Genomic DNA, 12,161 nt, shown 5'->3' with positions numbered 1-12,161 from the left:
AAAAGAAAATAAGGTACAACAGTGCAAAAAATGAAAACAAAACAAAAACAAATCTGGCCCCACAATATTTGACAATTTAAAAAAATGTATAAATAATATTTTACTATTTAAAATAACTCTTTTTTATTTTAATATATTTAAAATGTAATTTATTCCTGTGATTTCAAAGCTGAAGTTTTATTATCATTACTCCAGTCACATGATCCTTCAGAAATGATTCTAATATTCTGTTTTTCTGCTCAAAAAATATTTATTATTATTATTAAGTTGAAAACCGCTGAGTAGAATTGTTTTCAGGTTTCTTTGATGAATAGAAAGTTTAGAAGAACAGCATTTATCTTAAATAGAAATCGTTTGTAACATTATAAATGTCTTTATTTTCACTTTTGATTCATTTAAAACATCTTTGCTAAATAAAAGTATTAATTTCTACAATAAAATTATACTAACTCCAAGCTTTTGAATGGTATAGTGTGTAATGTCACAAAAGCTTTTTTATTTCAGATAAATGCTGATCTTTGGGTCTTTCTGTTCATCAGAGAATCCTGGAAAAAAATGTACTCAACTGTTTTAAAAATTGATTAAAAAAACCAGCATATTAGAATGATTTCTGAAGGATCATGTGACACTGAAGACTGGAGTAATGATGCTGAAAATTTTGCTTTGATCACAGGAATAAATTACAATTTAAAATATGTTTAAATAGAAAACAGTTATTTTAAATAGTAAAATATGTCAAAATGTTACTGTGTTTGCTGTATTTTGGATCAAATAAATGCAGGCTGGATGAGCAGAAGAGACTTAAAAAACACTAAAATCTTACTGTTCAAAAACTTTTGACTGATAGTGTACTCAAATCAAAGGTGGGGATTACTGTTTTACGACAGGAAAATTAAATGACAGATTTTTCTCAAATTTCCCCATTTTGAAATGAAAATTTGGTATCATTCATGTCATTCATAATTCCAAACTGAATGTGACTAGACATGAAACATGTTACGTTTTCGAAATGTAGACCAATTTGGAGTAGACGTCACATTTACGTCACTTGCAGCTGCGTGCGTGTTGTGGTGGCAGCAAAAACACTGGTAACAAGTGGAGGAATCCATGCAATAAGAGAAAAAATGTGTGGTTGCACCTTTGGATGTCAGAACTGGAATGCAAATTATTTTTATAGAAAGACGCCATTCGAAGCTAACTGCAGAAGTTTAAACTGACAAACCTGCTATGATTACTCTACTTTTAAAGCAGAAATTTGATTTACACAATAGGTCTATATAATATTCACATATGCAGTTCATAGGGGACGTATAATATTAGCCCAACAGTAACAGCATGAAATACTATTTAAACTATAACATTTTACATAACATTTACCTATTTTATGTCACAATTTTGACTTTTTCCTCACAAGTGAAAGTTTGTATCTACTAGTTTAGACTTCAGTATAGTATAACACACTTTAACTCAAAAATAGTGAGTTTGTCAATCCTGAGGAAAAAAAGCCAGTAGTGTGGATATAAAAGATTCTGAGCCGAGGGGAAAAGAGAGAATGACGAGTTGATTTTTCTCATCAGAATTGTGAGATATAATCTTGTAATTGCGAGAATAAAGTCAGAATTTTTAAATATAAATTCAAATTTACCTTTTTTATTCTTTTATTCCATGGCTTCCATAGTCATTTTCTGCCACCAGATAGTTTCCGCCCACAAAAACGTCATTATTGTTTGCAAACACCGAAACTGGTCTATTAGGCATACAAATAAGAGTGAATGTGACCACGTTCACACACAGTACGGTTATTTAGGGGTGTGACAACCGTATTCTATAACCGAACTCACACGTGTAAATTTTCAGGACTCACAACCGCATTCTTGGAACACATGCGCTGTGTGAACGGAACAGGACTGCACTGTAAAAAATAAAAAACACGATTTGTTGAGTCAGCTTAAAATAATTTGTTACCCTGCTGCCTTAAAATTTTAAGTTCAGTCAACTAAAATAAGTTTATTCAACTTGAAATGTTAAGTTGTACTAAGTGACAACTTAGATATTTGTGTTTGCTAAACTTAACAAATGGGTAAGTAACCCAGCTGCCTTAAAACTTTAAGTTGATTCAACTCAAATATCTATGTTGTCACTTAGTATAATTTAACATTTCACGTCGAATAAACTTTTTTTGAGTTGACTGAACTTAAAATTTTAAGGCAGCCAGGTTACAAATTATTTTAAGTTGACTCAACAAATTGTTTTTTACAGTGTGGACAACTAGTTGTCTGTCAAGTCATTCAGTGCAAAAGAGCCGCCCTGCCACGCAAACACGTTTAATTCGTGGTTTCGGTAACTTACAGTGACAGAGAAATGAGCTGTGTCATCTGAAAGTTTATATCCAGTCTCTACCGGTGCCCCTCCCTCCCGTCAGTTTTGTATCCTGTACCTGGTTCAAATGCTCCGCTCTCCACTCTAAAAGCTGTTGTCCGTTAATGATGATTTGATGGATGAACTCGCGGCTCGATTTGAGTCTTGTCATCAGAAAGCAGTAATACTTTCAGTTTTATCGATGTCGCCATCTTTGATATCGCTTTGGTCTCTTTTGCTATGATTACTGGTAAGGAATATGAGCTTGACTCCTGTTGCACGTTCATACAGACAGTATTCAAAAAGTGACTGTAAGCTGCTGTGTGAACAGGATATTTCGAGACTCACGCCTGTAAGTAAATGCAGTTGTCAATCCCAATGACAGTGTGCATCTTTTAAAATATAATTTGCAAGTACTTCAAAATGATTACTTTCCAACTAGATCTATAAAACGCTAATTTATAAATATAAGTTGTCAAGCAAGTGTGGTGGCTGCTATTTAATGTTTTGGGAGTAAATAAGATAAAACGTCTTTTTAACCCAGGGAGCCTCAAGCTTTTCTCTAAGCAAGCCATTCTCCATAGATAGTCGCCATTGTCCTTTAGGCAATTATGAAGTTCATAATGGAACATGGAGACAATAAATACAATTAAGACAAGCCTTCTGCTGTTTATCTGTCTCTGTTTCTCTGTTCATCCTTTTTGAAACAGAGTCATTAGCGGTCCACAAAATCCAATTCACTTCACTGTTATTTATTTTCCACTGCTCGGTGTCTCTGCGTGAATCATAACAATGTCACGATCTGCTTTATGATTCCCCTGCTGCTGAAGTGTTAATACCCAGTGGCAACTGAAGCAGTTCTTATTCTATGTCGTGTTTCTTTCTATACTCAGCGGAACAGGATATTTTCTGAACGACAGTTTAAATTTATGAGAAATTACATGGTTTCTCTGAGCCAGTGGATTGAAAGTCAGAGTGACCTGGACAGTAAGATATTAGCCGTCAAATGTGTGTTCGCAGACTTAACTTTTAAACAACTCTTTGAAAATTAGGAATCTGAAAGTGCAAAAAAATCTAAATACTGAGAAAATCAAAATACTGAGAAAATTGTCCAAATGAAGTTCTTAGCGAAGCATATTACTAATCAAAAATTAAGTTCTGATACATTTACGGTAGGAAATGTACAAAATATCTTCATGGAACATGATCTTTACTTAATCCTAATGATTTTTGGCATAAAAGAAAAATGGATAATTTTGACCCATACAATGCATTTGTGGCTATTGCTACAAATATACCCATGCTATTTAAGACTGGTTTTGTGGTCCGGGGTCACATATGAAAGCTACTCATTATCCTAAACATTACAAAATTATACAAAATAATTATACAAAATGATAGAATGCAAATTTGCATTTCAAAAAGTCAGTTGCATCTGAGTGTGAATTGTAACATATAAGCTACTGTTTACGTTTGTGCGTATTCAGTATCCTTTTCTTTTTACACTGTGGTGTAAATGGCACTAAATAAATCCTGGTGTAAACAGTGAAGTATATTAGCACTCCACATTTGTCAATATTAGTTAGCTAGCGGACACATTCTGGCCAGATGAAGTAAACTAGCTAATAACACTGTCTATTTAGCAGCCATTTCCATTGTTTCAGAACAGCCTTAAAAGTTCAGAAGAAGATTTTGCTTCCTAGCTCCACCAGACTACTGGGGTGCAAATACCTACATTGTGGCTAGTGCTGTTTACACCCAAGTGCTAAAAAGCATGCTTTACAACTACCTTTTTTGTGTAAAAGTCCTATCACTGTACAGTCTAGATGAATTCATGTCTCTGTATTTGAACTAGGACATCATCTGTTTTGTAGCCTACAGAGCAAAAGCCATATCGTTCCATCTTAACTCATATTTCAATCTTTGATTTCCTGTTTTCACCAGTAGCATTAGTAGATTGAGCTGAACCCATAACAGGACTTCATGCACATTCACACATTTAGCATATCAAACCAGGATCCAACTCTAATAAGCATGACATTTAAAGAAGCAGATATCTGAGACGTGAGGGGAATCCAAATAAACATTTTAATATAAAAAAACCTGCAATATCAAAATGTACAATAAAATAAGCATTAAATAGTGGGAGGCAGATAAGGCAAAGCGCAGAAAAGGAAGGATTCATGTGCAAAACGTAACATTTAAAACTATTATAACTAAATTTTCACAACAGACATCATGAGCAAGGTTATAGATAATAATGTGTTATGATGGTGCAAGTAAACAAAAGCATTTATACATTAATTTACATTCAAGTTAATATTCTCGAGTATTTTGTATATATGAAAATACTAGGAAAAGCCTGAATCACCTGCCTGTTTAGGAATGGTGATTCTTTGTTTTAAACAAAGATACAGTGTACAAGTAAAAAATAAAATGTTAAAATAAGAAGTAAACAAATTAATAAATAAAAGACTTTGAGAATATTACACTGCTATTGAAAAGTCTGGGGTGAGTACATGTTTTTTTTTTTAGTAAAGACATTATCTTTTTTCAAATAAATGCTGTTCTTTTGAGCTTTCTATTCATTAAAGAGTCCTGAAAAAATAGAGTAAAACTAAAAATAGCACAGTTGTTATCGTTATTAAAAATAACTATTAATAATTAGGGCTGGCAAACAATTAATCGCGATTAATCGCATACAAAATAAAAGTTATATTTATAATATGTATATATTTAAGAGAAATATGTTTTTATATATGCATTTATATATATAATATAAATTCTATAAATACGTATACTTGTAAATATTTCTTAAATATGTGCTTGTATTTATATGTACATAATAATCACACACATATAATAGGCATACTCAAACTTTTATTTTGTATGCGATTAATTGCGATTAATCGTTTGCCAGCCCTAATAATAATGCTAAGAAATGTTTTTTGAGCACAAAACCAGCATATTAGAGTGATTTCTGAAGGATCATGTGACACTGAAGACTCGAGTAATGATGCTGAAAATTCAGCTTTGCATCAGGGAAATAATTCTAAAATAATGTAAAATAGATGAAATAGAAGATATATTTTAAACTTTTGTATATTCATATGATTTAACAATTCAAGATATTACTTTTTTTTTTTACTCTATTTTTGATCAAATAAATGCAGCTTTGACATCAAAAAATCTTGCCGGCCCCAAACTTTTGAATGGTAATGTTCGTAGAATCCTCTTAATTTGAACTTTTTTTAAAAATAAATATATTATAGAGGAAAAATTGTTTTTTGAAAACTTAAATAATAACGGAGAAACAATCAAAGAGACACTATTATAATATGTCTTTGAAAAATAAAGATTTCTTTACAAATGATCCCTAAAATTAAAGAAAGGTGAATGAATGTATCACCCAAATGCAACATAATATAATTTCCATAGAAAGCATATAGAAATAATGTGGCAGTCCATCTTGCAAACAGTTGAAAAAGTCAATGGTCTGTTGACATGGCCTCTTAAATATGGGATTCACCAGTGTGCTGAACACTCTTGGAGGCCTGTGAAAGAGTGCAGGCAGTCAGAAGATTTGTCTAGCTCATTTATATTCACAGTCACAACTAGTTATTACAGGAAAACGCACGCTCAGTTTGACTAAAATGCTCCAGTGATAATAACCTAACTTCTTGAGCATTCAGAAAGCGAACCCGCTAATGAGAAACGCTCATGTTTCCCTTCTTAGCGTGCAGTTGGTATGTGATCTTTGATCTTTGTGTTATTGTTATGATGAAGAAACTTCAACTCATGCCCTGCTAGACAGTGATGTCAAAACAACAAGTGCACACATTTAACGTTCTCAGAATGTTAAAGGAATAGTTCACACAGAAATCAAGATATGCTGAAAATGTACTCACTCTCAGGACATGCAAAACGTAGATGAGTTTGTTTCTTCATCAGAATAGATTTTAAGAAATTTATCATTACATCACTTGCTCACCAATGAATTCTTTTGAAGTGAATGGGTGCCGTCAGATTGAGTCCAAACAGCTGATAAAAACATCACAATAATCCACAAGTAATCCACACTTAGTCTATCAATTAATGCCTTGTTAAGTGAAAAGCTGTGTGTTTGCAAAAAAAACAAATCTATCATAAAGGTGTTCTAACTTAAAACCATTGTTTCTGGCCAAAATTATGTCCATAATGCATAATAATGCTTCTTCCAGTGAAAAAGTCTGTCCCCTGTTGTCCTCTCACATCAAAATCCACTGACATATCTGCTTAGAACTGTTTGTTTAGGCTTGTAAATGGTGCTTGATCTGTGCATATTTTTTTTCCTGAATCCGATGAGATGACTTTTTCACTGGAGAAAGCAAAATTATGGATAGCGGACTAGTGTATTTTGGACAGAAGCAAAGGTATGAAGTTAGAAACATGCAGCTTTTCACTTCACAAGATGTTAAATGATGGACTGGAGTCATGTGGATTATTGTAATGTTTTAATCCGCTGTTTGGACTCTCATATTCACTACAGTGGATCCATTGGTGAGCAAGCGATGTAATGCTAATTTTCTCCAAATCTGTTCCAGTTAAAAACCTAACTCATGTACATCTTGGATGGCCTGAGAGTGAGATTTTTGGGTGCACAATTTAGTAGTGCTATGGCATTTTCAAACGCCACACTGAGACATAAATTCAACAATGTATATGCACCTCTGCCTCTGCATTACTAGAGGCTAAATGGTTCTTCTCTGAGAGTGAGTTTACCTGTGATTTGCTTGTTTGGTTTGAGCTGAACTCTGTGTATTTCCTCTTCTGTGGTGTACAGATACATGAGAAGAATTTGGCATACTCCTCTCTCACCTGTCAGGAAATGACAAAGACGTTTATCACTGGCAACACCAAGTGCGTTTTTATGATCATCAGTTTATTGTGTTTGTGAGAGGTTTGTGGCTTCTAGCTACTAAACTCTTAGTTGACAATACTAACCTTAGCAAATACATATTTAAAACCGGCAGCTGCTCTCTTTAATATTTGTGACTCATCCTGCACTACACAGATTTTTATCCAATCAGATGCTTTCTAGAATGAGAAGCCCTGCCCCTTAAAGGAAAACTTCACTTCCAGAACAAAAATGTACAGATTATTTACTCATCCCCTTAACATCCAAGATGTTCATGTCTTCCTTCAGTCGTAAAGAAATTGTTTTTTTTTGAGGAAAAAATTTCAGGAATTTTCTCCAGTTTCTCCAGACTTCATTGGTGCCCCTGAGTTTGAACTTCCAAAATGCAGTTTAAATGCAGCTTCAAAGGGCTCTAAACCATCCCAGTCGAGGAAGAAGGGTCTTATCTAGCGGAACGATCGGTTATTTAAAAAAAAAAAAGATCATTTACATATTTTTAATCTCAAATGCTTGTCGGCTGGGATCATTTAGAGCCCTTTGAAGCTGCATTTAAACTGCATTTCGGAAATTCAACCTCACGGGCACCACTGAAGTCCATTATATGGAGAAAAATCCTGAAATGTTTTCCTCAAAAAACATAATTTCTTTACGACTGAAGAAAGAAAGACATGAACATCTTGGATGACAAGGGGGTGAGTACATTATCTGTAAATTTTTTGTTCTAGAAGTGAGCATCTCCTTTGATATCACCTGAAACTGACTACCAAGTAACAAATCATGTACACGGCTGTGATGTAACTACGTTCTACTGACTATTTTTAAACTTAAAATCGAAAATCAATTACTACTGGTAATAAAATAATAATTATGTTCATTATTCAATAAAGTCATTTAATTATTGCAAATAATTAAACCCAGCCACCTCTCACTAAAAAGTATATTATAAATGAACCACAATTCAATTCTAATGTTCATTTTAATGTTCTATTTATCATTCCCTGTCTTGTGTCAACGTTTATTGTTTATTATTACCTGTCACAGGATTAATATTTTGATAAAGCCATGACTGATCTGTCATTCCTTATTTATTTATTTCTCTGCACCTTTGTAATGGGAGAATCGGGACTCACTTGTTTTGAGAGCCAGCAGTGCATGATAAACATCAGCACCCCCTGCAGGCTGCTTAGTATAGTGAAGATGTATGACATTGCCAGAGTGTTTTCATTAAACTGAAAACAGCCAAACACCCACATGATGCCAAGGATACACAGCTGAGCGATCGCAGTGACCAGAAATGCCCTGTAGATGGAAATAAAGAACTGAAAACTTAAAAAGGCTGCTTATAGCACATTGTTACAAACACTAAAAGCATAAGAGATGTTATATGTGATCCTGGACCACAAAATCAGTCATAAGTAGCACAAGTATATTTGTAGCAATAGCCAACAATACATTGTATGGGTCAAAATTATCGAATTTTCTTTTATGCCAAATATCATTAGGATTAAGTAAAGATCATGTTCCATGAAGATATTTAGTAAATTTTCTACCATAAATATATCAAAAGTTAATGTTTGATTAGTAGCATGCATTGCTAAGGACTTCTGGACAACTTTAAAAGCGATTTTCTTAAAATATTGATTTTTTTGCACCCTCAAATTCCACATTTCGGCCAAATTTTGTCCTATCCTAACAAACCATACATCAATGGAAAGCTTTCAGCTTTCATATAATGTATAAATCTCAATTTCAAAAATTGACTGTCATGGCTGGTTTTGTGGTCCAAGGTCACATATAGAGTTTAATAATATTTCTCACTTGATTTTGTGTAGACTGTCTAAGTCTGGGTTGAGGGAGGAAAATTTTTCTGCCAGCTTCCATAATGTTACGAGGAAGAAGAATACGTTAACCTGAAATGAAAAGGCAAAACTTAAAGTTTAAACAAACACTTTTGTTTTTTCAGTTTCTTTTAAGAGAATTTTGATTGTTGTTAATGTGTCACTGTCCAGTAATTGTATAATCTTTTTTATAAAAGTATAAAAGGTTTTTTGTTTTTTTTTTTTTTACAGGAAAACAGTACAATTACATGTCACCACATTTTTTTTTGCGCAAAACACCACTGGATAAAATGAAACCTAAAAATTGTCACACATTTTATGCTACTATGAATAGTGACAAACAACAACAGTGAACATTGGGACCCTTTGTCTATTAATGTTTATTATGAAATAAAATATCTAATATAATATGTAGTTTGGTTTTCCCGTTTATGGAAAGTGCCATGTTAAGAGGTACTTACAATAATTATGACACAAACTGGTCCATAAAAGCTCCAGATGGAGCCATCATTAAAGTTGAGCCAACAGCTACAGATAAAGAAAAAACATCTTAATATTATCAGAAACAAATCTGAAATTCTGATCAGCGTCTGCAGAGATATCAGTAATGTCTAAAACTCACTGTTTGTCGGTACCATATCCGTTTGCATTCACTGCAGCTGAAATGGCAACAATAACAGCAGGAACTCCATAACCAGCAGCAAACATATAGATGGGTCTCAGCGTTGTGTTGAAGACCAGCACCACCATGCGGAAGAGCTGCACTCCTTCCAGACACATCCAGCAGAAGGAAGCCAGGAAGAAGTAGTGCATAATACCTGCAACGACTGAACAGCCCACCTGAAGGACAAAAAGTAAACACTCTTTATCACTTCAGACCCAGACAAACCAACCCAGAACTATGAACTTGTGTGAAGCCACAATAAACCTCATTTTCTGTGCGGGTGATGCCCACAAGGAAGACAAAGTAGCCAATGAAGAGGCTGATGCAGAGGTGCAGGTGGATGGTGTTGCGTGTGCTCTGGATGGATCGCACAAAGTAAAATGTGACGATGCAGATGAGGAAGCAGACCAGAGACAACGGCAGTCCCACCAATGTGATCAGGCGCAGCTCGAATACATCCTAGTTAAGAGAGTAAATGAAGATTCTCATTAGAGCACCTATTATACAAAATCCACTTTTACATGGTGTTTGGACATAAATGTGTGTTGGCAGTGTGTGAACACAACCACCCTATGATCAAGTCAAGTCAAGTCACCTTTATTTATATAGAGCTTTTAACAGATTGTGTCAATGATAAAAATCATTGATTGATCCTCAATAAAGGGTTGCTCCACCCCAAAATGAAAATTTTGTTATTAATCACATACCCCATTCGTGGATACTCTACGAAATGGCACTAGGGTGACGCAGAGCAGACAAATTGTTAAATAAAGTCATTATTTATGTTTTCTTTGCAGACAAAAATATTTTCGTATTTTTTAAAAGTATTTTAAGTATTTTCGTAGCTTCGTAAATTACGGTTGAACCTCTGATGTCACATAGATTATTTTAGCGATCTCATTACTACGTTTCTGGATGTTGATCATGTAATTACGTTGCTGTCTATGGGAGGGTCAAAAAGCTCTCTGAATGCATCAAAAATATCTTAAAGGAGAAGTCCACTTCCAGAACACAGATTTACAGATAATGTACACACCCCCTTGTCATCCAAGATGTTTATGTCTTTCTTTCTTCAGTCGTAAAGAAATTATGTTTTTTGAGGAAAACATTTAAGCATTTTTCTCCATATAATGGACTGATATGGTGCCCCATGTTTAAACTTCTGAAATACAGTTTAAATGTGGCTTCAAACGATCCTAAATGCAGTTGTAAACGATCCCAGCCAAGGAAGAAGGGTCTTATCTAGTGAAACAATACAATCTATATAATTTTTAATGTCAAACGCTCATCTTGTCTTACTCTGCCTGGACTGTTTTTTTTTCGGTTCATGACAGTTAGGGTATGTTGTTAAGGGTCTTGATGTTCTTTGCATGTTCACTTTGCAAAGACTGAGTCGGTACTTCTGCAGTGATGTAGGATGATTTTGTTTGAACCCACATTTAAACTGCATTTTGGACGTTCAAACTCAGGGCACCATAGCAGTCAATTAAATGGAGAAAAACACTGAAATGTTGGCGGCTGACTGACAGTCCTCCATTGCCATAGTTTCCACCCTTAGTGAGTTGTGTTTGCTTGTACGCTGTCCTTTATTTTCTTCACGCTTGAGCAGCTGTAACAGCATCAATGTCTCGTAAGCAATCCCGGTGTTCTGTTTGGATGTAAGACTGAACATGAATCTTCATTTTCTCCCAACATCTGAACCACTGAGGATGCGATTACTTTTATTTTTGAAGTTAATGCGCCTCAAAATCTGCCTAAATACACTTATGTCTGCACAAATCATTTCACTCCAGACTGCTTTGTGAATGTCATGTCATTATTGTGCTTAGCTCATGATTTAACCATATTTGTGTGTGTACGTGATCGAAGTATTTTAATTGACCAGTGCCGCGGTTGTGAGATTAGTTTGTAACATCACACTGTTTCATCCCAGTTTTGGTGTGTTTGGCTTCCCATATGTACAGCTAAACAGCGGTTCTCTCAGTCTCAGTCATGTTGCTTGTACCGACTGTTTATTGCTGTAGGTTTGCAAAGCAGAGATATATTCGCTGCTACACCCTCTTCTGAAGACGGGGTGGGATATGCAGCTCATCTGCATTTAAAGCGATACCAATATAGCTCTTTTATAGACACACCCTAAAAATGACATTTTCAACATGTTATAATATGATCTGTGGAGTATTTTGAGCTAAAACTTCACAGTTCACTTCAAACTTCACACTTAGGCCTTATTTTATACTGCAGGCCTATAAGACGTGTGCATGTAAATAGTATTTATCTTTTAACGAAATCTTCAGCGCCTAAAACGGTTTTTGATTTGGAGGTTTCACTTCTATGATGAGCTCAAGATTAGCTATCATGGTGACAAAAATTAAGAATACAAACCCCAATGTCATAGAGAGCC

General features: G+C 34.5%; 1 protein-coding gene across 1 annotated transcript in view; it reads right to left on the bottom strand.

Annotated features, from left to right (window-relative positions):
* Window positions 1-4,427: 4,427 nt before the first annotated feature.
* LOC127158390 (putative adhesion G protein-coupled receptor E4P) overlaps window positions 4,428-12,161 on the bottom strand; it is a 198,363-nt gene continuing 190,629 nt past the window's right edge. The window contains exons 13-20 of the mRNA XM_051101546.1: window positions 12,143-12,156; window positions 10,022-10,216; window positions 9,716-9,933; window positions 9,555-9,621; window positions 9,074-9,165; window positions 8,386-8,554; window positions 7,120-7,215; window positions 4,428-5,912 (exon numbers count right to left, since the gene is read on the bottom strand). Coding sequence (XP_050957503.1) covers window positions 5,871-5,912; window positions 7,120-7,215; window positions 8,386-8,554; window positions 9,074-9,165; window positions 9,555-9,621; window positions 9,716-9,933; window positions 10,022-10,216; window positions 12,143-12,156 — 893 coding nt within the window. The 3' untranslated portion in view covers window positions 4,428-5,870. The remainder of the gene's footprint in view (window positions 5,913-7,119; window positions 7,216-8,385; window positions 8,555-9,073; window positions 9,166-9,554; window positions 9,622-9,715; window positions 9,934-10,021; window positions 10,217-12,142; window positions 12,157-12,161) is intronic.

The sequence above is a fragment of the Labeo rohita genome, chromosome 3, assembly GCF_022985175.1.
Source record: "Labeo rohita strain BAU-BD-2019 chromosome 3, IGBB_LRoh.1.0, whole genome shotgun sequence".
In the NCBI taxonomy this organism is placed as follows: Eukaryota; Metazoa; Chordata; class Actinopteri; order Cypriniformes; family Cyprinidae; genus Labeo; species Labeo rohita.
Note: the sequence above shows the minus strand (reverse complement) of the source record. Positions and strands in the feature narration are given on the sequence as shown.